Below are 27,176 nucleotides of genomic sequence, written 5' to 3'. Positions count from 1 at the left end.
GGTGCCGCCGCCGGTGCCGGTGTTGGTGCTGGTGCTGGTGCTGATGCTGATGCCGGAATCGGTGTCGGATTCGGCGTCTGAGCGATAACCAACGACGGGGCAGTTTTTATCACTTGGACGGGTTCTGATTCGGGCTTGTTGACCAGGGTTGTCTCAGTCAACTTTTGGATCTTAGTGTCTCTGATAACTTCTTCTTTTTTCAATTTCTCGTCACAACTGTCTACAGATGCATCTGACAAGCTTCTATCCCTGGTTCTTTTAACACCTCTTGGAGATTTCCTCGTGTCCGCGTTTTGCACCTTATCGGCTTTGGGAAGTGCTTGCCTAGTTTGCCGCCTTTTAGGACTTTCCTTAGTTTTGGTCTGCAAAAGACCTTTAATTGGATCATCTATTACATCGAATACATTGATACGTTGAACATCTTTTTCTTGCAACCTTCTTGATTTTCTAGTATTAGGCGAGGGAGATGCAAAATTTTCAGTTTTTTCTTCTTTGTTACTTTTATCGCTATTCTTAATTCGATCTTCCTGATCTTTAGTCGCAATGCTGAGGGTCGATGAAGCGATAACATTAGAGTTTCCAGATAAAGGACTTTTGATTGTGAGAATTAGCCTCGGTCTTGTTTCGTTTTTGTTTGGTGAAGTAGCCGTTTCATCACCAGAATCTTCGTGAAAGTCATAGACGTCTCCGGGCATATTATTCGCAGAACTATTCACTAAGCTTTTAATTTTTTTATCAACTTTAGCTCGACCTCGACCGCGTTTACCTGTGCCAGTGCCTCGAGCGGGTTTCGTAATTTGCCGTGTCTGTACTCTATCTTGCTTTCGTTCACCTCTTTTACCTCTAGCACCTCGACCCCCTCTTTTACTGGTTGGTGTAATTTGTTTTTCAACAATCAGATCTTCAAGTGGACTAATAATTACATTATCATTCTGTGTATCGAGCTGTTTCATTGGCTCGTCACAATTGGTAGGAATAACGGGATAAGTTACAATTGAAGTAATCACTTCAGTTGTATTTGTTTTAAAATCATTTCTTTTCTCATTTAATTCAATGTTATCGTTACACAATGAATCAACTTTTTTAATTACCGATTCTATATTAATATCCTTTGCTGACCAATAATCGTTTTCGTCTAGACTTTTAGTTTTACTAATAATTTCATTTCCAGTTGATAACATATTCGAGTAACCAAAAGTATTTTCTTTATTCAATTTGATAGTTTCTTTTTGGATGACTTTTTCAGGTTCCGATTTCATGCTACTTGCCATAAAATTAATATTTGTCTCACTTTTTTCTACGTTTTCACTTGAAACAGAGTCTTCGCTTTTTTTAATTAAAGGATCTTTAGCCGTGTTCAATATATCTGTACTATCGTTTTGGCTACTCATTGAATCGTTTTTGTTGTTCACTGGAACACCATTTTCATTACATTCGTTTAACATAGGAACTTTAGTGCTCTCTTCTTTCTCCGATATGTTGTCACTGTTTTTTCTTTCCCTGCAATGTGTAATTAATGTAACTGTTTTTCCGACATTGATTTCAAGTTTCTTTTCGGGATCGTTTGTAACTTTGATTTCATTTGTGTTATCTTTTAGTAATTCCTCGAAATCTGTTTCACATTTATTGCCACCTTCATCTTCGACCGTAGTGGTTGCATGCTTGTTTAGGTCCTTGTCGCAACCACTCTGATTCGAGAAAACAAAATCTTTTTGTCCAGTTATAACATTTTCTTTGTCATGTGTTACATTATTTTTTAATGGCATTCCAAAATTGGTTTCCACGTGATCCGTATCATTTTTCAGATTAATTCTAATGGGTGTTTTCGCACCTGTAGTGGTCGTTAATATTAATGGCGTCATAACAACGTTTGTAAGACTAGGCGTTGTAGCAGCTATACAGTTTTTACTGTCTGTTTTAGTAAGAACCGTCGATGGTCTGATATTAGCAACAGATAAAACAGATGCTGGAATTTTATTTGAATCCAATTGTATCACATTATTTAAAGATGTTAACATTCTTTGAGAATTGAAAGTGTGTATAACGTTAGATCCCTGTCCTCTATTAATAGGGCTTGCTTCTTGAATTGTACACATTACTGGTTTTGATCCACTCTGAATTATAGACGCTCCTGAGTGACTAACATTTGCCACATGAATTATAGGTTTGTTGTTAAAACTGATGTGACTATGCTCAGAATTTAGACTTTGACTTTCCTGCTTATCAAACATTGAACTTTTATTAATCACTATTTTATTGGGCATTTGCAAGGTTGGATTTATATTTCCAGAATGTATAGCATTTGGCATAGAAATAAAACGATTCTGTGTCAAAACTGTAGCATTTGGTTGTATTCGTGTTGGGGATAGAATTATTTTTGTATTTTCAGCAATGTTTTCCGGAACATTTCTATCATTTTTTCTACATTCTGGTGGTAAAATCGAAGGTTGATTCGATACAGACGAACTATTCACGTTGCTGGTTTTATTTTGGTGTACCAAGTTGGTTGCACAAACTTGTTTTGAAATAGGGGTCATCACTGGAGCAACTGGTAAGCGATTTAAATGTATAGGAGCACCTTGGGTTTGAACTAAAACTGAATTTGGCCGACTAGGTGATACCATTGTTCTCGCACCAACAGGTATGTGCATCGTTTGGATTGGACTTAAAGGCGGTTGCTGCATTCGCACAACAGTAACTTGACTTGGAGATCGTTGAGGAAGAGTATTTGACGATTTTATGCCAACAGTATTTAAATTTGGCGGTGATGGACTCAGAATGGCCACACTTGATAATCTTGGAGACGTCACATTATCTCCTTGAGGGCTAGCTTTCGGACTTGTCAATCGCGGATCACTATTTGCCCTGGGGGAAATCACAATGCCTTGTTGTTTTTGATATAGAATATGAGACTCTGGTATTTTGATTGTAGGAGGTTGCATATTCGCCATCTGCGGACGGATCATGTGATTAATAACTTGATATGGTGCACTGACTCTTGTTGCACTGAGGACTGGTTTGGTTTGGTTATTAACTTGATTCGTTGACGTCTTTATTTGAACAATATTGGCAGCTACATGCGTGGGTTTTTTGTCATTTGTATCTCTGCACAGTGCTGGACTAGACGATATATTTAATAACTGTGGTTCCAACAATTTCTTATTAGATAATGTCCACGAGGTAATCACTGGTGTTGCAGTGGATGTAGGCTGATCCACAGTCGTGTCTCTTTTGGGTAACGAACAAGTGACATTAGATTCTCTACATTTAGTTTCATCTGTTTCAGAATTATTACAAGAGACAACAGTTGTCTTTGGTTTTGATATGACAGCAATAGGAACTTCTTCTACTTTAGAAGTACTAACTTTAGTATTGTTGTTCAGAGATTGATTAGTAGCGATTATATTAACAGGTAATCTTTCAATCGCATCTTGGCTAGTATCTTCTGCCTCTTCTGTGTCTGTATCAATTAACAATAAGTCGTTATCAGAAACGGGAGTGTCGGGCTTTATTTCCATTTCGCTTGCGTTAAGGTTTTGCACAGCTTGTCGCATTTCTTCTGCGTCTTCTTCAGGAATATTGTCATTTTCTATAGTTGTATTCTCGATTTCAATTTCGCGGACACTACTATTTTCGACTTTTTCGTAACAAGTGTTGAAAGAATCTTCTTTGCCACCGAAACTTTCACCTAACAACGCGGCGACGGCATCCTCTGTTTCTTCCTGAGAAATTATAGCTCTAGGCTTCTCTTCTAGTTTCTTATCAACTTTGCAGGAATGTGGATCAACTTTTTCAACAGGTTTTTCAGTTTCCTTTTCTAAATTTGAAATACTACGGACTGCAGTTTCATTATCGTCAATTTCAATAACATTAATAAAATTATCTATTTTGTGTTCAATATTAGGCGGATCTTTAGGCAATGGAACTTCACTAATATTTTCAATTGTGTTATTGTATGGGGGCGGCATCGGAATTTCTTTAATTTCAATAGTTTTTATATGCTGAATATCATTCTCTGTTTCAACAATCATAATCTTATTAGAGTCACATTCATGTTTTATCCCATCTTCTAGTACCAACATAGGAGGTGTATCAGTTAATCTAGGCAAACTCTGAGATTCTAGTGCCAACCTGGAATCTTCTGAATTATCGGAGGATTCAACTTTCTGTATCTCAGCAGGTAAAGGTATGTCTTTAAGTAATGTTTTAGGCATTTCCTCAGAGTGTACCGGAGGCACTAGGTCTTCCGACTTACTTTTATCATGATGATGAAAGTGGTGATGTTCGCGGCGATTTTGTCGGTCTTCTTTATTCCTCTTTCTCTTTTTTCTTTTTTCTCTATCCTTAAATTCTTTTTTAAACCTATCATACTGTTTTTCGTTCGATTTGGAATAGTCACTCTTGGGTGCAATTTCATCAAACTTGTGATCACTTTGTTCTGGTGAAGCTTGATTTTCATATAAGCCTGTGTTTGCATGGCTATCATCATTGCTTAGTGAATCCGCGAATAACCTAGCTTCAATAGCTTTACTGACAGCATCTACGTCCAAACTATTATCGTCATCTTTATTCAAGAATTTTCTATCTTTTCGCCTCTTGTCCTTCCTTCGTTTGTTATCCTCTTTATCCAGTATTTTATATTCGTCTGTGTTTATTAAAGAATTTGATTTGTCACATTGGGCATTCATAGATTCTAAATCTTGTGTTGCATATTCCAATTTGTTTCCAGATGATTTACGACTACGACATTCTTTATCGGACTCATCGGATAAAGGTCCAAAAATATCCTCCATTTTTCCCTCTTTTTTAGCATTGGGACATAATTCATGAAGTAATTCAAACGAGCTATTTGGTGACTTTTTATCCTTTTTGTGTTTTGATTTTTCATCCTTTATTTGAGCTTCGTCAGTATCTACGCTTTCGCGGATCTTGTCCCTGCGTTTGTCTTTTTTAGCAGTATGGCGCCTTACTTTTTCTGAATTTTTGTACTTGACGTCGGAATCTAATTCATTATTACTCTCCGGTTTTACTTCGTCATCCGAAAATGACGATTTATGCCTCTTTTGCTTCTTCTTATGCTTTTTCCGATTCTCTGATATATTTCGGTTAGAAGTAATTGACTCAGATTCAGACGAAAAATCATTAGAAATTGTTTTCAAATTATGAACCTTATAATCTATATCATCGATCTCTTGGGATTTTACTTTGTGATCATCTGAATCAGATTTCCCAAAAAGATTTATTAGGGACGTTTTCTTTATCTTGTCATCGTTCAATTCCTTTAGAGGGTTATTTGTATCTTTATTACTGTGAAGAGACTCAGGATCAGAAAGGACTTCTTTCTTTATTTTTGGAGCATAATGTGGACTTCTAGTAAAATTTCTTCTTGAACTGTCATCATCCGAAGTATCAGACATGATGCGAGTTCGAGAATTTTTTCGAGAAAGCTTATTGCGACATTCGTCTTCAGTTGTTGGGCCATTGAAATAATCAATGCCTTTAACATGATCGTAGTCTGAGCAAGTTAGAGACTTTTCGCGTTTCTTGTTATGATGAACGGTTTGTTCATCTTCTGAAGAACTATCCATTGAGTTTTTAAAAGACTTTCTTCTATCATGTTCAGAATCACTGTCTTCATCCCAACTGGATCTTTTCTTTTCTTCCCGTTTTGCTCTACTTCGTTTTAATTGACTAAATTTAGCTTTAATTTTCTCTTGGCGTTTTTCTTCTTCTTGTTTTTGCATATTTTTGCAGGAACGAGCTTTTACTTTATCGTACATTGATATGTAGGTGGGTCCATCGTCAACAATGTCAAAAATAGAATGCTTTTTAGGTTCGTCAGAATCAGAACTGTCTGTGCTGTGGATTGGTTTGCGATGCTTCCGCTTGTGTTCGGTTTTCTCGTCTTTACTCTTGCGATCAGTAGACATGCGTTTATCTCTCACTAGTTCTTTTTTCTTTTCATCACTTTTTTGTTTTTTATCTTCTTTAAGTTTATTTAATATTTCAGCTTGCTGCAACGCATCTTGTTGCATTTGCAGTTCCTGTATTTGCTGTAGCTGTTGTATACGTTTTTTTTCTTTCATTTCTTTTCTGAGAGCTTTTTGTTTCTCATCTTCTTCACTTGATCTTAATTCCAAAGTAGCTAAAAAATCAAAATTATTTTGTAAAGCGTCAGAATGTATAACAGAACTATCATTTGATTTGTCAAAGTCGTGTGGTTTAGGACTTTTCTTAAAATGTTTTACTTTGTCTGATGTTTCCTTAATTTCGTTATCCTTGATATCCACAAAACCCTCATCCGGTGGCTTAACTAGATTTTTTTTATCATCTTTGGTTTTGCTTTCTATTAATTTTGCAAAATGTCCTTTATTGAATTTTGTCGTTTTATGTCTCTCAGATCCGCGATCTTTAGAGTCTCTCCTTTCGAGACTCTTTATGTCACTCTTACACTTTTTAATATCTTCAAGGCAATCAAGGCTATCCTGCGAAGATAATCGCCTTTTATTGCCTATGTTTGGGGGTAAACTTGAACAAGAATTTAGACGTTCTTTGCGTTTACAGTCAACAACAGGGGAGTCCAGAGAGTAATGTCTTTGTTTTTCACTTAGATCAGTCTTGCTTTTAGTAATATGTTCAGAAATATTTTCAATTTTGTTTTTAAAATTGCCATCCAAACAAAGCTTATCCTCTTTTGTATCATGCTTTAACACTTTTTGTTTACTGTCAATTTTGGAATCATTACATTTTTGCATTGAGTCTTTTTCTAAATTGTATTTTGCTGCATGATCGGTACATATTTTAGCTTTCGTCTTAGATTCTTCTCTTATCTCGTTATCTAAATCTTTTGTTTTCAAGGAGTCATGAGACGCCCTTGAAGTAGACGAGTCAGTAGAATCCTTACGACATAGATCTCTTGAACTATTGTCCCTAGATTTACTACTTTTTGAGTCATGTTCCTTTTTAGCATGATCCCGTTTATTGTCCAAATTGTCTTTTTTCACTCGTTCTGACTTATATTTGTCTTCCCTTTTTGATTTACCGACCTCATTTTCGATGATTTCCTTTTTCTTATCCCTATCTGCTTTGTCTTTTTTATGATTTTCTTGACGTAACTTCTCATCAATATGCTTAGTCCTTTCACTATCTTTCTCATATCTTTCTGGGGTATCTTTTTCCGATTTTGATTTATCCAACCTTTCAGAATGTGTTTTATGCTTGCTTGATTCCTCTTTTATTTTTTTATCTTTATCATGCATTTCCACTTTATTGCTCTTCCTTAACTTTTCTTTATCTAAATCATGCTTGTCCTTTTCTGTGCGCTCTTTGCAATGTTTTAGCTTTTCGTGATCGCTTCGAATAGTATCTTCAACAGTTTTCGATTCAACAAACTTTTTATCCAGCGTATTTGATGTAACATCAAGTCTAGGTTCCGAATGGGCCAATTCTTCATTCTCTTTTTGTAATAGTTGATTACTGAAACAATCAAACAAATTTGAAATTGATTTTTCTTTGTTGTTTTCATTATTTTTAAACTCAAAGTGTGTGTCATTTTTATTATTAGTTTCCACATAATTTACTACATTTAAGTGATTTGATAATTGAGGTTCTTTTCCTACAATATTCCTCTTATCAAAAGTGTTCAATAACTGAGAACAATTATCTAATTTATTTTCACAGTCAAATTTTCCTGTCGTATTATCTTTAGGTGTTTCTAACTTTATATGATGTCCACGTTTAAAAAACAAGTCTTCTTCGGAGTTCTGTTTGCTAGACAATGCGTCCAATATTAACAAATCTTCGTTATCTTGTTTTCCTTCAGATTCAATATGGTTGCAATTAGTGTTACTATCATTTACAGAAGAAAGTTCAATATGATTGGTGTTTTTTTCGGTTTTAATAGAACTAAGTATAGATGGATAGTTGTCCTCGATCTTTTTTAATCCATCGTCCATATCGTGGTTTGGCAAACGTTCTCTATTTTGAATAACAGAGTCGATCTTATCAAAACAGTCTTTAAACACATCCTTAGTAAGTGGCTTCGAATGCTGCTCTCGTCCAAGGAGACATAAATCTCGTTTTCTGCTTTCAGTTTCTCGTTTGCATTCTTTATCAGGCTCTACTCTATCTTTGTCAGACCCAGGTGAGGTTTTGGGCTCTGTTAATTCGTTCTGTAGTTTGTCAACAGAAGGTGTTCTTAAGCGGACTCGTGAATCGGCTCTATAATCACTCTCATTAAATTTTCCAAGTTTTTCTAATTTGAAAGGTCTTTCCGGTCTATTAAGGCGGGGATCCGCCGGCCTGTCTGAAGGCTCTATGTCGCATTCAGGTGGCGGTGGACACAGTGGCGAAGGGGGTGCATTATTAGACAACGCTAAAGGGACGGAACAAGATGTCGAACCACATGATGTCACCGGTGGTACAGGAGGCGGGTGTGAAGGATGGGTCGGAAAAGGATATCGAAGAGCCCGAGAAGGACAAGGAGATGGACGTCCATGAGGACTCCCGTCCGGGCTCGGGGGTCGCGTCGCCCCTTCCAATCGCTCCGAGTCTTCATCGAACACCGATCGCTTAGCAAGCAGGGATCGCACAACCTCCGATGGCTTAACTTCATTTATATCGACTTCGAGTAGTCGATGACGAAGTCGAGCGCGATCGGGAGCATCTGCAAGCGCTCGTGAGCCACTCCATTTTTCGTACTTCTCGTCGAGACTTCGAATACGCTCCTCCAGGGAGGGCGAGTGGGGTGCGGAGCCGGTACTGGAGGAGGAGGCGGAGGGCGGGCGCGGCGGCGAGTCGGGTGCGGAGGCTTGCGGCGGGCGCGGGGCGGGCGGCGCCGCCCGCAGCAGCTGCGCCGCAAACTTGGGCAGCGGTAAGCTCATGGGCAACGGCGGGCGCTCCCGCGGCGGGCGGCGTGGCTCGGCGGGCGGCGCATCGGGCTCGTCGCGCAGCGGGGTGCCGGCGCGCGAGCCCCGCGACTCCGAGCCGTCTCTTCTCCGGCGGTGCCGCCTCCGGGACCCATGCGCCGACCCGCCGCGCGACCCTGACCGCGACCGCCGGGAGCTCCCGCCGACACTTCTATGTCGCTCCTAGGAACGTGGTATATCTGTATTAGCTTGAATCTTTAATAATATTATAAATAATTTACTAAGCTTACTATGAATTTGTGAAAAAAAACGATCCAATACTAACAATAAACTGGCAAAACTAAAGATTGTTTTGTACACGAAGGTTTTATTAAAATTTCGATGCTCTAGTTTAAGGAAGCTTTTTCATAATACTTATTTTGTTAAGATTTTTATTATTAATTAGTAATCATGTCTAATCTATGTAATTAAAAATGGACATATGTACATACCATTGTAGACATTATTCAAATCCAAGAATATTACGACGTCGACAAAAATAATAATTTATAACGAAAACAATAATAAATAATCATCGTTGGGACAATGCCTATCCTTACCATACAATTTAAAATTTAATTTATGAATACAATAGAGGAATACGACATGGTTTTAATATAATTTAGAGCCAATGGAAATATATTTTTATACACTACATAAAATTATACGAGGGTGAATGAAAAAGTTCTTAGAAGTGCATATATATGAAACCTTTTTGGATCAAGTTCGATATTCAAATTAAAGAGTGTCTATCACACTATATTTATGCACACTGTCACTTGTTTTTGTCAGTTCGTTCGCATGTAATAAATTTTTTTGTGCAACGAGTTGCTAAAAAGTCAAAATTATGGATAAAAGTGAGTTACGTGCGGTGATAAAATATCTCAGTTTGAAAAAAATGTCTACGAAGGAAATTTTTTTGGATATTCAGCAGACATTAGGGGGTGATGCTGTACCCTATTCTACGGTTGCGTACTGGGTGGCTGACTTATTTCCAAAATTAAAAGAGGAAATTCATGGAACAAAATTTCACGATAATGACGCGGTTATAGCTGCCGTAGAGGACTTTTTCGAGAGTCAAGAAAATATTTTTTTTTCACAAGGAATAAGGAAGTTAGAAACGCGTTATTCTAAATGCATTGCATTGGAGAGAGATTATGTAGAAAAATAAAATATTATTATTTAAATCTTTGCATTTTTTAATATTGATTCCAAGAATTTTTTGATTCACCCTCGTAATTATTTCTTTCATTAACAATATATGTAAACCATAGTTCAAAGTAAAACTTTAACTAACATCAAGAAGTCTTACATTTGTCTTAAAAGTATCGTATATATGCCACTCTTCGTTCAATAATGTCTGGTAATAAATGTTATCGGAGGATCAAAAGCTTTGTGCGGGTAGCTAACACAAGCATATGTCTGATTTATTTATATTTTCCCATGAACTATCAATTCATATGTATGAAAATGAGAGGATCTGACATTGACTCTTCATTGAAAACTAATTCTGGCAAATTGATCACCCTAAAACATCCAAATAAATTTTTGGAAATCCTATTTGGTCTATTTTCAAAACGAAAGATTAATTTATCTTTTAAAAGTATTAAACCCATGCAGATTATTATCAAATACGGTAAAAAAAATCGTTTGAAAATGTAAATAAAGCTCTCGAGTATGATTTTCAATAATACTCAAGGTCTAAATAATACTTATAGGTTTTGACTGCAGTGAAACTTGTCATCAATCACAATCTGTTTAACATAATACACATACATGGAAAGAAAACCTACAGTTATGTTATAACTTTTCGTATCAAGTTAATTTTACTCTATTGCAAAGAGCAACAACATGAGGATACAATTTTTGCTTACACAATTTCAATATGTATTGTGTAAGCAAAAATTTATGTTACATAAAATTTACCTTTGAATGTTTCCTGTCCTCGGGACTCGAGTCTCGCCGATGTCTGTGTGTCCGATGAGGTGAAACTACCACTGACTGCAAGCGATCTTCGTATGGCGTCTCATCAGTCTGTGGACTCGACCCAAGCTCTTCATACACCCTGTATTCAATAAAAATAAAAAAATGAGAAACATATGCGCTAAATATACTATATCATATATAAAATAGGGGTACCAATAGGACTTTGAATTAAAAGATCAATACCGGACAATATGTAGTATTTTTGACATGCCTAAGATATTACATATTGTGTAATTAATAAAAGGTTACCTGTACCGCCTATCGGCCGCATACTCCGCAGGGTCGTAATGTTCATGCGTTGGATAGCGGGGAGTCCGTGAAGTGGCGCGACTAAAACTCGGAGTCCGCGTTCTGGCACCATCGTACCTGTTTCAAAAACATACAGTACGAACGGTGTTTTGTCGAAGAGGTCCATACTCCGAGTCCGCTTATTTTATCTTGGTTACAGGATTTATTTTGGCTTTTCCGCCTTTTTCTCTAAGAGATGACGTGGGATCAAGATGTGGTTTTGTAAATGGTGAGAATAGATAAAGAAAGAAAATATTATATTTCTGTTTCTCCTGTACTCTATCAATTTGAAATGCATCACACATTTAGAACTCATTGGTATTTGCCAATGAATAGCTGCAGCTTAGCATCAGGTGACCCGACAAGTTTTTATGTTTTGTCATCTTCTTGCACAAAATACGATGTATAACTGACCTGAGCTGGTCATGCCTAGTAGAGGGTAGGAAGCGCGTGCTGAGATCACCCGTCAATCTTTCAGACCCAGGCATGGTCGCCGAACCACCATGTTTCTCCAGTTGTTCATAGAAAGCCTCCTACGTGACAAAAGATGGGTAATTAGTAACCACATAACATCTTTGATATATTGCGGGATACAACTACAAGCACTGATATCTATACATGTGGAAGCCGAGTCTTGTAAAAGACAACTTTTATTTTTAACGTGTTGAAGACTAAATTCGTTTAAAAATTCCGGGAACAAATTTTTACACTTTTAGATATAACAACCAAATAGAGATGTCGATGTTTGTACTCTAGAAGTTACAGTCTAGTGAAATAGTAAAAGAATAGATTTGCATTTAGTGCTAAAAAGTGTATATTGTGAAGGCAAAAAGGCACATGTTTACCTGACACTCGCGCGAGGCGTAGTCGACGGCGAGGCGCGGGTGGTCGGGCTCGGCGGCGGAGGCGAGCGCGGCCACGCGGCGCAGCTCGCGCACCGCCGCGCCCGCCGCCGCCGCCTGCTCGAAGTGCACCAGCGCTGCGCCCGCCGCGCGGTCCACGCACACCGACGTCGCCGCGCCGCAGCGCGACACCGCGCTCAGCACCTGCAGCACACAACGTTCAAGTCGCATCATCGCCCTGCCCTCGCCCCCTCGCCCCGCCTCCACATGTATAGAATCAACCATCAATGTCGGTACCTGTTTCTCGGTGTGCTCCGTGAGGCCGTCGACCCACACGCAGGTGGTGGCGACGGGCTTGCCGAAGCCGAGCTTGACGCGCGAACCGCCTACGTACTCGCCGTCCATGGCGCGTATCGCCTCCACGACGCTGGATATCGACTGGTACTGGCAGAAGGCATAGCCCGCGCCCCCGCCGCTTCCTTTCTTTATGTCGATTTCAATTATCCGCCCGTAGTGCTTGAATTTATCTCTCAACTGTTGTTGTGTTACGTCTTTTTCCAAGTTACCAATGAACAAAGTCCTGGTGGCCTGTAAACAACGTCGGTTTGAAACATTGCTATTATTACAAATGCTTTTCTATTTTTAATACTTTCGTATTAATAAGCGGAACATTTATAACACAAGGCACCTTGGGATGGTATTCATCAATATCAGTCTCGTAAGGTTTGGCAGATTCGGAGTCCTCGTCGCAGTCCTGGTGCGGCGCCACGGATATCTTACAGCCGAAAAACAATTTGTCCTGCGACACCTCGAGCGCCTTGTCCACGTCGGACGGCTTCTTGAACCGCACCACTGCGTACCGGTCCGCATTCTGACCCACCACCTAAATCAAATTATATCATTACAAACCAGAAGTCCTTCTTACTATGGCCATGTTCATGTCTAGTTTAGTAGTTTGCCAACTCGTCCAGTAAAGTTTTCACGTAATTTTGTTGGACGATAATCTATACAGTTAATAAAATTAGAGTGTCTGTGTGCAATATTGAAAAATTAACAATATTACGCGAACATGATACTTGCGTAACTGATAACGAAAATCCGACTTAAAAAACTTTATTGTGTCTTAAGTCGCGTTTGTTTCAGGTAATTTTCGAAACGGCTACAACAATTTTGACGGGGCTTCGATGTACCTAATGCAAGCAGGAATATTATAGACTAATATCTAATATTATAGACAATCTTCTTTTAATTCCAAATAGAGGAAATTTGAGGGAGAGAGCTAGCTTATAACTATTAAGGTTCTTTAATTATGTTCCTATTGAATACAGTGATTTGTCTATTTATCACACAGTTAACTGTTAAAATCAATTGCGAAAAAAAATATGTGTCATCGCTGACTTTACAGTATGTTTTTTATATTTCATTTTGAATAATAAAAGAGAAACGGACAGAAACAATTTTATTCAAAAAACACGAATCACGAAATTCTAGATTCCTAGTTCTACGATATACTATTTGCAAACTTTTTTCACAAGCAACACCAACAACACGTGATCCAGTACTCGTTTATCTATTCTATTTATCAATAATAAACATAATTAATAACCTTCACCCAGACCACCTTGCCGTGCTTCTTGTACTCGTGGTAGAGGCCGTCTTTGAGCGAGCTGTCGGTGGACCGCGTCGGCAGGTTGCGCACGCAGATCCCAAGCGGACGCCCGTTCGCTATCGACGCCCACTGTTTATCCATCAAACTTTGTACAGAACACCTAACATGTTTTACAATTTATTCTTGAAAATACAATTATTTCATCTTCAAAAATCATTATAATTGTAAGTCAAATATACGTGCCCTTTTTATTTCAAGCATCATCTATCATTAGTTTAATCTAGATTTACTCTCTTATTACGCATATCCTTTTTCACATAATCGATCCCTACTTTCTTCGACCTTTGACGACCCAACAGAAGTAGGGTAAGGAGGATGACGATGATATCACAGGGCGCACTTTATGAACTTCCTACAATACAGTTATTCCTAACTTTACCCCTTTTCGGCACACCACACATCATCCATTGTAACATACACATAACAGCCATACGCGATCATCCGAAACTTAGGTAGCCCAACACTCGGATCCATACAACAGGTCTTAAAATAAACTTGTAAATTTGTCCCTCAAACTAGAGACGTATAATTGTGTTGTGATAACATGATCGAGGATGAAATACTGTAATATAACAACTGTAACAATGTTTTTATAATTAAATGCTAACAATATTAGTGGCGAACATGATTTGCGTCTCCGAGTCTTTATATTCATTCGTCTAAGGAGCATTACAGAGGACCGGCAACCAATGCGAGCATGGACTGTACCTCGTGCAGATGGTTGGGCGGCGTACGTCTCGGGCCCAGGCGGCGGTCGGGCGGCGGCGCGGCGGGCGTGGAGGCGCGAGACGTGTCGCTGGGCTCCGGCGAGCTAGTGTCGGAACGGGACGAACCCGAGCCGGACCGCCGCCGCCGCCGGCCGCCCTCCGTGCCGCCGCCCGGCGTGCTCGGCGTGCTCTCGCCGCCGCCCGCGCCTCCGACTGCACCACCCACGCCCGCTGCGCCGCCGCTCGTGGCCCGATCTCCACTCGCGTACCAACGATGATGTGGAGTCGTTCTGATAACCGACAAATATGTTAGCCTTAAAATCATTCTAAAACTAAAGGTACATTAAAATACCATGAAACTCAAAATTACATATTATAGCGTTTCAAAACCTTATTATAAGTCACACAACGAGATTAAATATAAACAGACAGTACCTTATAACTACTGGACTGATGACGTGTTTGGGTTTTTATGTAGAAATTCACTCCGGCTTTTTTTTTACGATTAAAACGCATCGTTTCGTCAACTATGGGAAAACGATATCTTGTAATTTTCTAAGAGAAATTAGTGATTATGCTTTTTTTACAAAACTAACGTTAGATCTTTGGAAAATCACGGAATATACGTTGCGTTCATAGTATTTGGGTTATAACATAACTTGGAATCGATAATTTCGTGATATTGTTTTGTTATTTGATTACAATACAAATACAATTACCCTGTTTATTCTTTTTAAAAATCAAACAAACAATAAAAATTAAAACTAGTGGTAAGTTGTTGACAAAGAAAAAGTAATAAAAGTTAAGGAAGAGTGAGATTGGGTATCTTTAAATATTTTTAATATTTTTTGATTTATTTCAATCTGTATTATATTAATTTATTTTAGTTAGCAAATACTGTCCTCTTCTTTTTTATTTAATATGATGAAATTATGGAAAAAAATACAAACACCAATCCATAAACTCCTTTTTTGGGAAGACAGTTAAAATGGAATTATTCACAATTATCCGTAGAAGTCAAATTCAAAGTTATCATAATCTTTTGGTAACATTGAATATATTTTTAAGGATCTAAAAACCTTTAATATTTTAAGCTTTAGGTAAAATTAAATGATATACTTTTATCAATAAAACCTTAACATCTAATAAAATAACATCAACAATAACATATAAACGTAATAGATCGGTTGATTTTGCCATATAAGTCTAGGTGGACTAATTTGGTGACAAAAACTATTTGAAATCTTAACAAGAAACAATTCGAACTATTTAACTTCATAACAAAAAAGCGGGAAATTACAAAATTTTGACATCGAAATCTTACTTCTTATTACTTTTTTAAAAACATTACGAAAGTACGTTTTATTTTAATTTTGGAACATCCAAAAGTTCAAATGTAATAAATTAATAAGTATTTTTCACTAATGTCTTCAAAGGTCAAAACGCAATTCAAAGTTAGATAAAAGTATTTTTCTTACAAATTATAGTCATCACCAGCTCACTATATGTCCCCACCGAGGGGCTCGGAGCCTACCCTAAGTAAGGGTGACTAGGCCATAGTCAACCACGCTGGCCAAGTGCGGGTTAGTTGACTTCACACATATCTTTGAATTTCTTCGCCGATATTGTGCAGGTTGCATCACGATGTTTTCCTTCACCGTAAGAACGTCGGGTAAATTATGTACACATAAAAATTCGAAAAATCGAAAATCACATTGGTATATGGCGGGAACCCAAGACCTGTAGATTACAAGTCAAGTGCTTAAACCACTGAGCCACCGACGCTCAAATACAAATGATAGTAATCAATTCAAAATAGCAACTATTCCTTAGGTTGTTACTCAATGTTTTAGTATATCATAGTCAATATTTGGCAGGCTTTGTTATTATGCTAAACAAATAGCAACAGGACACAGCAATATCATTTAAGGATGTAACTGCAATATTTACAAATCGGCAATAATAATAAAATCGTTAAATCCTATAATGTTACACTTCTACTTCATTGGTTCAATCGTTTGTTCTTTTGTAAAATTCACCTCAACACGAGCAAGTAGTAAATACTTCTGGAAACCGCGATCAGCCAAATATTTTGCCGTGAGTGCGTGTTTGCCGCGATGTGTCCGCAAATTTTAAAACCGAGAATAAGGGGACTCTTTAAAGACATTAACGTCCATTATATTCTGCAGCAGCGGTCAGAGATAAAATAAATGTTTCAAACAATGTTTTACTATATTTCCTTCTTTAGTTCGAATCGAAGTTCTCGCCTTGTTGCTAAATAACTTTTTAGTTTACAATAACAAATAATTACTTTATATCATACAAATATTATAAATTGCGAAAGTTTGGATAGATATTTCTACTTGTATCTCTAACGGCCGGTCTCAATAACGCATCTTGGATCGGGAGATCGCTTCAATCGGAGAAATAAATCGACCTGCTGGTTGATCACTAACATTTTCACAATGGATCAGCGGATCGATGTACTTTGTGAAGTTCCTTCCTGGCGTTCCATTTCAAGCAGATGTCATTATGACTGTGTTGTAAACCTATTGATAAATTTAAGAAAATATGCACATTTTTGAGTTTTGACTTACTAACTAATTATTTATTTATTACATATTTTACGAATAAAACGTGTTTCAACATTTTCCAAGCAAATTGTCATCAACCAATTCTCTCTTTTCGGATAAGCTTTACGGATAAGCGAAAAATTCAATGTTTGTTGTTGTTTGTTTACTTTATTGTACTACTATTTTTGTAATAAATAAAAACTTTATTTTTGTAACAAATATAAAAACTATATTCTTTTAATAAATATAAAAGCTTGATTTTCGCAAAGTTTTTTATTTGAAATACAATGATCGCCCTGAATGCATTTCTTCTTCGTCCCAGTCTGAAAGTTGCTCTAACACTTCCAAATCACTTTCACTATCAGCTATCACTATACGGCAACAAGCCAACCATTTTTTAAACTCATAATAAATTAGTCGAATCTTCCGATTTCCAGAGATTGTAAAATAAAGATTGAGAGATTTGTCAAATTCCAAAAACATTTATTGAAACACTACAACTGTCACTTTCAAACCGACGGCGATCCGAAAAGTGTTAGAAATCAGATTTTTCCCTCCAATAGATTAGTCATGTTTTTAGATCGAATTTTTATCGTTCGGTCGTTTATTGAGACTATTTCAAAAGATTATAGTACGGATTGGGATTTTCGATTGATAAAATTGTATATTGAGACTGGCCGTAACTTTGACTAAATTATAGTGTGTCTAAATAATTTAGATTAGTTTGATAATTCACTTCAAATTTAGTAGGGATGGGTTGTATAAAATCAATCATGAATCTTATCGATTTTCGATTTTTTTTTCTTATATAAGTTGGAATCGATAGATTTATAGTTATAACTTATAAATTAAAAAAAAAAACCACTGTTTTCTCAAATTAATAATGACCATAACAAATAATGAGAGTAAATAAATGTTTATTACTACTACAGCCGTACGACATCGAATTGGATTTCGCTATTATTTCTGTCATCGCTAAATTCTCTACACTATAATCAATACTAGAATTGTCCTTTAAATAAGTTAATAAGCAAAAAAATTGAATTTTAGTTGAGTTCGATATTTATTTAAACCGAATATCGATATTTCAAAATTGTTTGCTATGCGTGTTTGTTTCGTCACTACGATACCTGTCTAATAAGTATCATCATATGCGTCATTTACCAAACTAATCTATCTTATTTAGACAAACTATAGTCACATATGTACAGCATAGTCTAGAAACACACATTTTTTAAATTATGTCGAGCTAAGCTAGTTAACTAGGTAAAATCTAATTGACATAAACAGGCAATTTCTAACGAAATATTCCCCGTTATATACAAGGAAGCGGTTGGTCAAATTAGGCCAACATTTTATAAAATAATTATATATACCTATGTACATTTAAATTCAGATAATTGACTATAACTTGTCAGGGTACCTTTCGACATTGGAGGGTGGTGTGGCGTACGAGGCCGCCGCGTTATGCCGCTGGTAGCGGCCATAGGTAGTAGGCGTGGTGCCGCGGCGACAGAACTCGGAAGCACTGTCGTTGGTGCCTCGCCACGTGGCCGGGGCCGCTGCGGACGCGGCCATGGCACACGCATTGCCCGCGCTCTCTTCTCCTCTGTAAAACCGAGCACACATTTAAATAATAAAATACTATGGCATGGTTAGATAATAATATATTTATCACCCCTTCGATCACTTAATTTGGTTTATGGTTTCAATTTATAAAGTGGCTATTGAGATGGTAAACAATGTTCATATGTCTTTTTAGTTATATACAGGGTGCTTCTTAACGGGCGTATCAACGGTTTTATGGAGATAGAGGACTTCAATAGCTATCATTAAATTCTGATTTTCCGATTTTTTTTACAAAAAATAATTAACTTTAAGACTAATGAAAATCGGCTAACATACTTTGCGTTTTAAGATAGCTGTTGAGGTCCTCTACCTCACACAACCGTTGATCCGTCCGTTAATAACGACCCTGTATATCAGTGATAAAAAAAATCTTCAAGTCGGTTCACTTCACAAAGTCCTTGGTAACCAATAGACCTAACTACACATAAATAACGATACTTTAAATTTAACAGGTCAGATCCTGATTAAATTTAAATGGGGCCGATACAAGCGAAAAAAACCGCATGAATGAATAAATAACAGACGAAGCGGCCGCAAAGGTAGAGAAGTACCAGTATTGCGGTGCATCACTATTCTATCCTCCGCAAAACAGCCAGGTCGCACTGATGGGAGTTTACGGGATGTGGGCAATAATACTGGTTTATCCTGCCCCTCTAGGACGAGAGCAACACAAGCGCATACGTGTACGGAAATAATATTTTGTTAACTATGAAAGTCGTCTTATTCCAAAGGTTTCGCTTTGTTTACTTATTATTAGCGTCTTACCGTTACCGTGCGGCTTCATACGCGTAAAGTTATAAAAACTTTATTTTATCGTTTACATTTGTCAAATTCTCATTTCTTATATTTATATTATGGCAACCTTGCTTCTATGGTGTGGGCAGCTTGTAGTTAATGGTCCCATTCTCACATGAAAGTTTTTTTTTATGTATTTACATCAATTGTAGGGCTTTTTATTAAATAAATTACTCAAAAATATACTGTGATTGTTGACATTCTACGCCACACATTAGTGAGAGAATCGATTCATTTTTATTATTCCCGGTACAAATAAATGGTAATTAATAATTCTATTCATTAATTTTAAAGTTTGTTTTGATATCGTGTTTACGGTAAAATACTTCAATAGTGTATTTCTATATGTAATACGTAAATGAACTGTGTATTGTCAACACAGCGACGCCATATTAGATATGCCACTTGCTTTGACCAATAGTGTGCGTTTCAGAACTTTGCGAGGGAATTTGAAAAAAGACACATTTTAATGATAAATTTTGCCACTAAATCATATTATATTTAAAAAAATCTTTGCAGGAATGTTTTTATAGTAATAACGTATACTTAAAAAAAGTTTGGTACAATTTGCCGTCATCTGCATATTGCCTATTGCCTTTTACAGTATATGATTCTGACCGATATTCTATAGATAGTGAAAAATTATTAAAACCCACGGGTAACACGTCGGCGCATAGCGAAATGATCGCAGTTTTTAGCTAACCGATTTAGATTTTGAAAGCTACTGATTATCATATTGCGATGTTTAGATTCACCAAAAATCGAGTAATATATTAAAAATATAACAAAAAGAAAATACCGAGTTTCAATCTAAATAAACTAAAAACATAACATTATAAAAAAAAACAATACACTAAGAAGTAACGAAATAATTCCTTGAATATGTAAAAACCTCCTTTATTGTAGCTGTTATGTCTATATTGTACAATTAGCTGTTGCTCACGATTTCGCCCGTGTGGAGCCTTAAAGTTCAAAACTTACATGCGCCCGTCTTTTCAGCCTATCACCTAAAGTGTTAACTAAGTTGTAATGTACGTAATAACAGAAATAAACTGATGCCAGATTCCAAACTCCTGAGCCCGGTAGCTTGTGAGTTGATTTTTCGGTTATACTTATTGTTTGTGTTCGCAATATCTTCTAAACTATTAGTCCAGTTTAAATACCGCAGAGGACAATTTCATTCTACATTAAATTAACCTGACAACAAACGCATTTATTTGGATAAGGATTAATATTGAAAACAATAAAAGAACGCCGCACGTAGCGTGCAGTTTTTAATTCAATTCGTAAACAAAAAAGTAGGTATTGTAAGAAAACCGTTAAAGATAGATATATGCTAACGCGGACTTATCTGTAGAATTTTTTGAGATCTACAATTCTTTCATACATCATTATATAAACCTCTAACGGTTTAGGCAGTGTACGCCGAGAAAAGTTGAAGTTTAGTGAATTTTTAACGCTAGCGTTCAGAAACACGCTGTTTATTAATAGTTCCTAAACATTAGTAATAATAAAATATAGCCTATGTTTCTCACAGATAAATTACCTTTCTGATGGTGAAAGAATTTTTAAAATCGGCCAGTAGTTGTTACGTGAATCGAATACATAAAAATAAATACACATCTTTATTATATTAGTATAAATATAAGTATACATAGCATATGGTGTATTTTTGAGAAACCTTAACCAACATATTTGCAAATAGTTAACCTATTCGCTAATACTGTTATTTTTATCTATTTTTTAGAAGTGGTAGAGCCCGCGTTAACATTTTCGCACGAATGGGTCTGCTCGCGCGGTGAAATACCACTTACCGCATTTCAATACATCGTCTAACTAACTATTTGAAAAACATAGCCTAATTAAAACTTAAACGAAAAGGCAGACGAAACGTAAAGGAAGACGAGACGAAAAGTCGCGATTCGAGCTGCTTTAAAGTCTCACTACACCACATTGTGCTCTAAATAAATATAATAAATATATTCTTAAACTAATGTTTTTTTTATTAACTTCACTGCGAAATAACACATCTTTATTACAATTTTGTACCTCGACTTATAGAGGAAACTAAACGCGCCGATCCAGTGTTATCGCTAGTTTTTAAAACTACCCACATGACTATTAACATTATTGTAATAATAATTTGTTACGCCATTCATGTTAAAATCAGTGTGCAGTTTGCCAGACATAAATAAAAATACGTTTTTATCGTAGTTTTTACTGGTAAAAGTTTGTTCGGTTTACAAAATGATTGACGAAGATAATGTAACATCGGAAGACATTAAGTTCTTAATTAAATAATATAATGCTTTAGCATCTTCTATGTTTCTTAACAGACACGATGGACCAACGACGGCTATGATTAAAAAATTTAATAAGTACTCCGAGTTTTTAAACAATGATTTGGCACAACTTGCCGTTCTATTAGACCCGCGACTTTATAACAATTATTACATAGCAAAGAACAACATCCAACCATTACTCAACTTAAAACCTCTATGGCAAGCTCAAAGATCAAAAAATACAAAAATCCAGAAAAGAACATTTGTCAACAAATAACTATGACACAGTAGCTGTAATAAAGTTAACCCAGTTAAAAAAATGTGTCCGTGTACATGTACAAGCAACCGGAGATATGAATATCGCTAATGAAATAGACAGATACATAAATATGCCCATTGAGCTTCAAAACACAAAAGTATGTTACATAAACTGCCGGCCAAAAGTTTGAGACCACTTTGTACATAGGTTATAATTTGCAAAATATTTTAAATCTGCGGTATGATAACATAACAATATGATCACCTGTGTAATCTACTAATCATTTTCAATGTCTAAACACCATTTTTCTTATCTGCTACACAATTACTATACCATAAATGGGCATTGTTTATTTACCACAGATGAGTGCCGCGTAAGGACCAGGCAATTGTCATTATATTATATGGCGACTCCTTTGTACATGTTTGGTTATTGTTTTGCGTTGATAAATATTGAGAAATATTTTAAGTCATAAATCTTGTTCATAGCATTTCTACTTAAGGAGTTACTTTTGGTTAAATCTATTCAATCTGAGCTACCGTTTTGTCAAGTGAAGATCTCCGAAAATGGCAAAAGTACGCGAAATCTCCAGTGAAACTCGTTCCGCCATCGTTACTCTATACGACGAAGGCAAGTCTGTACGAGAGATTGCCGCTATGCTGAAGTTAACGAAGACTTGTGTTCATAACGCAAAAAATCGATATAAGACAACCGGCAGTCATCAAGACCTACCGCGCTCGGGGAGGTCGAGAGCAACCACTTCTAGCGAAGACAACTTCATTTTTTTAACAAACAAGCGTAATAGACGTTTAACAGCACCAGAAATCCGCGCTGAACTCAATAAAACTCGACCGGTATCATTGACAACAATAAAGAGAAGACTTCGAGATGCCAATTTGTTTTGTCGCGCAGCTGTTCGTAAACCACTGTTACGACCACAAAACAAAAAGAAACGTCTGCAGTGGGATTTTACTCACAGATATTGGACTGAAAAAGAATTTGAAAAAGTTCTTTGGACTGATGAATCAAAGTTCGAAATATTCGATTCGACAAGAAGAGTTTTTGTACGTCGTAGTGCCGAAGAAAAAATATTTCCAGACTGTGTCAACAGTCAAACGTAGTGGAGGCTCTATTATGGTCTGGGGATGTTTCTCTGCCAATGGGACCGGAGATTTGGTTAAAATTGAAGGAATAATGAAAAAGGAGCAGAACAAAGAGATACTCGAGGGAAACGCTGTTCCTTCCGGGCTACGTTTAATTGGAAATGGATTCATTTTCCAACAAGATAAAGATCCAAAACATAGTTCTAAACTATGCTATATACTATAACATATTCTAAACTATGGGGATATTTAGAGCACAAAGAGACGGAAGGTGTTTTGAAAAACATGGTGTGGCCCCCTCGGAGTCCGGATCTCAATCCGATAGAGCTTCTGTGGGAGGAGATGTGATAAGAGTGGAAGAGCCCGCTTTACCATCTTCGCACGAATGGGCCGACTCGCCCGGTGTAATACCACGACCTCACAGAAAACAGGCGTGAAGTGCAAGCAATTTCGCGTTTGCCGTTTTCGGTGCCGGAGTCCTAATTTTAGTCCCTTTCCTTTTCCACCCTTTTCTTAAGAGAAAAGGATGGGAAGGAAAAGTGGACTTGACGGTGGAGTAGACGCATGGGAAGGGGAAATAACCTCTTTATGTGCGTCTCCTCTTCTGTCAATTAAGGGTAGGCAACGCATCTGCAGCGGTCGCTTTTCATTTCGGTGGATTTAGGTGGCCGCTTCTTGCTCGTTTGCCACCTTATATTATATAAAAAAAAAACAAAGATGGACAGAAACGTCCGTAGTCACTGTCCGACGTCAAAAGAAGACCTCTGGAGGACTTTACAAGAGAGTTGGAACAATGTTTCACAAGAAACTATTAATAAATTAATAGCCTGGTTACCAAGATTGGTCAAAAAAGTTATAAAAAGTAAGGGAAGATTTTTCGACGAAAAGTTAGTTTAAAGAAAATATTTTTTTATTAATAAAAATGGCAAATATTGTAGTCTTTAAATTATTTTATGTTACATAAAAAGTTCCCTATTTAATAAGGTAAATAAATAATTTGTAGAGCACTAACTTTTGGAGTTTAATTAAATATTGTAATTTTATCAAGGTGGTCTCAAACTTTTGGGCGGCAGTGTTAATAAATAATAATTAAAATTGGTGATTTTTACATTTTTACATTAAAATGTAGTTTTGAAAATAAACCTACACTATGTTATCGTACACTACGTTATCGATTATAACTTAATCGTGATGGATGCTGTTATGTGCATTTATTTAAAGAAAATGAGTAAAAACCAGCATAATTTTAACGTGAAATGTAATGTTTTATTGAAGAGTTAATAATTTACATTTTAGATTTCTTTGAATAATCTGGTTTTCATATGTTTTGTATGAGAGAGACAAGTACACGTACAAGAGATTGTTGCCCTCGACTATTTCAAATCGTTATTCAAATTTCAAACAAACGAAAGGCGAAACTTTTTTTCTGTTTTTATTCTACAGACATAGGCGCAGATTTAAAAAAAAACTTGTAGGGAAAAAAAATTACAACGTCTCAAAGTAAGAGAAAGAAATTTTATTTTAAGAAAATTTTCAATGATTTTTTTAAATCCAAATACGGGAATAATGGTACGAAAGCACAATTATATGGCTCGTTCAAGAAAAATATGACCATTGTAAACACATTATTTTGGACATTCGGACAGATCATAGCCGGAGATCTGTTTTTTTTTTAATTTATTCACAAAAATATAAATAATTTTAAAACTATAGAAAATCGAGCAACATACACTGCGCTTAAACGATAGCTATTGAGGTCCTCTAACTCCACAAAGCCGTTGATACGTCCGTCAAGAATCACCCAGTATAGTAAAGTTTTCTTATTTTCTGTCTTCATATTTCATCTTATATGTACTCACCACAATTAGACAACAATATTTCATTTTAATGTTATCAGGTATATAAATAAAGCTCGACCTTTGACTCGAATCCTTTATTTAACTCGTGAGCCTTTAATACTCGTGAGCCTCAGAGCTCAAGCTATGAGGACTCAGTCAATTTGACTTGGAGCTCATTTCCCACAACGCTAGTAGTACGAATCCACACCACCGCAATCAACTACTTCCGTCAGCGCTAAAACAGCTAAAATCATATAGGCAAAAATTCTTCCGCTTTTAGCCTATCTATTTATAGAGGCCAATAGTATGGCAGGATAATGATTATCATAAGTATATTGCATAGTCTATTTCTGTCGTCAAACATGAAAAGAAACTTTTCACATTGTGTTTTATTTAAACAGATGAATGGCTTGAGATAAAAGTATTTCTACATTGTTTCCAAATTGTTTTCGTAATCTTAATATCTAAAATTTGTAATAGTGATATCGCGGAGGCACTATATTTGCTTTCATATTTCTCGGACTGGCAATACCAAAAAGTACTGTCATGGTATTAGCACAGCAACCGATCGTGCCTTTACGCATAATACAGTTACACCAATACAGTCTGCTACCTCTTCTTCTAGTAATTATGATAAATGAGCTGACGCCCGCAAACTTCGTAAACGCGGAATTAAGAAAATAGACCTCTGTAACATTCTCATGTGTATCTATATTCTACCTTTCATAAAAATCGCTCCACCTGTTCCGGAGATGTCGGGAGATGTCGTCACTTTAAGATCACGAATTAAAAATAAGTAGCTATAATATACACCTCTGTCAGCTGACATGGTAGCTACCATCCAGTGAAAGTCCTGTCAAAATCGGCCCGGCCGTTTCAGAGTTCACCCGGAACAAATCCTAGCTTGGAAAGGCTATGTGTAATTGATCTCTGAAGTAGTCAATTTTGGGAGGAAAAACCCCTCATCGAATTTCCTGAATAGTTTGTTACCAATCGATAGTACGTATCGCAAATATTAGTCTAGGGTGAGGTTGCCTATCTTTTTCCTGGCAAGAGTGGGGGGTGCCAGCTATTTAATGGTGACAAAATAGAGGCTAATTACACTTATTGAATTTTCTCATGATACTCAAAATGGAGATATTCATGTTCCTCACACAATGGTAAATAGGGTGGCCTCACCAAAACTTGTCACGAGATAGGTAAACCACGGTTTGCAGCTTCTCGAATCTGTCTAATAAAGATCGATTATATTGATAAAAATCTAACTCTCCTCACTAAAAATACTCCTGCCGCAATTCGGAGAAGCATGTCATCCGAACTACACCCCTCACTTTGAAATCGGACTAGCATTTGGGGTCTAGGGGCCCACCCTCGGCCTCTGTTTCCTTAGTTGAGGGAAGGAAAAACGCTTTGGATCTTAGGCTAATAGAATAAAGTATAAACAAAGAACACTTTGTGACTTACATAGTTTGTACAAATTACTTTGATAATTTAGCGATGTTTTGTGTAATATCATGTATTAATTTTTTCGATGTTTGATTTTTACTTTCATGGAAGCTAGAATGGAAAGATCACAGTTATACCTTATGGATTAAAAACACTGCTTTCGCAAATCAAAAATAACAGAACCAATACAAAGAATGAGAGTTGTCAAATGTTTATTACTACAACAGTTGTAGAGTGCCGAGTTGGATTTTTCTATTATTATCGTCATCGCTATATTCTCTACAATATAATCAAATTCATTACTAGCTGTTGCTAGCGACTTCGCTTACATGAAATTAAAAAATAATAAAAACGTAGCCGATGTTACTCAGCGATAACCTAGCTTTCTAATGGTGAAAGAGAGTGAATTTTTGAAATCAATCTAGTAGTTTGAGGTACTCCAATACATACAACGATACAAATCTTTCCTCTTTATAACATTGTTATAGATAGCTGTTGCCCACGACTTCGTCCGCGTGAAATTACATAGTTGTAAACTTACGTTCGCCCCGTTTTCAATCTATTACCTAAAGTATTAACTTTAACTTAGTAATATTACTAATATTATAAATGCGAAAGTTTAGATGGATGGATGGATGTTTGTTAGCGTTTGTAGCCTAAACGGCTGAACCGATCTCCAATAAATTTGGCACAGGTTTAGAGCATAGTCTGGTAGAACACATAGGCTACTTTTTATCCCGGGAATAGTTACGGTTCCCGTAGGATTCATTAATTTAGTTTTTTAATGTTCACTCAATCATTCTGCAACGGTTCAACATATCTTATTGAAATTTGGCACACATATAAAACAAAG

General features: G+C 36.6%; 1 protein-coding gene across 1 annotated transcript in view; it reads right to left on the bottom strand.

Annotated features, from left to right (window-relative positions):
• LOC106110726 (protein split ends-like) overlaps positions 1-27,176 on the bottom strand; it is a 67,354-nt gene that overhangs the window by 8,164 nt on the left and 32,014 nt on the right. The window contains exons 3-12 of the mRNA XM_013292623.1: positions 18,395-18,580; positions 14,400-14,688; positions 13,629-13,760; positions 12,711-12,905; positions 12,320-12,610; positions 12,026-12,226; positions 11,595-11,713; positions 11,142-11,258; positions 10,833-10,971; positions 6-9,089 (exon numbers count right to left, since the gene is read on the bottom strand). Coding sequence (XP_013148077.1) covers positions 6-9,089; positions 10,833-10,971; positions 11,142-11,258; positions 11,595-11,713; positions 12,026-12,226; positions 12,320-12,610; positions 12,711-12,905; positions 13,629-13,760; positions 14,400-14,688; positions 18,395-18,580 — 10,753 coding nt within the window. The remainder of the gene's footprint in view (positions 1-5; positions 9,090-10,832; positions 10,972-11,141; positions 11,259-11,594; positions 11,714-12,025; positions 12,227-12,319; positions 12,611-12,710; positions 12,906-13,628; positions 13,761-14,399; positions 14,689-18,394; positions 18,581-27,176) is intronic.

Source organism: Papilio polytes, unplaced genomic scaffold (assembly GCF_000836215.1).
Source record: "Papilio polytes unplaced genomic scaffold, Ppol_1.0 DF824191.1, whole genome shotgun sequence".
NCBI lineage: Eukaryota > Metazoa > Arthropoda > Insecta > Lepidoptera > Papilionidae > Papilio > Papilio polytes.
Note: the sequence above shows the minus strand (reverse complement) of the source record. Positions and strands in the feature narration are given on the sequence as shown.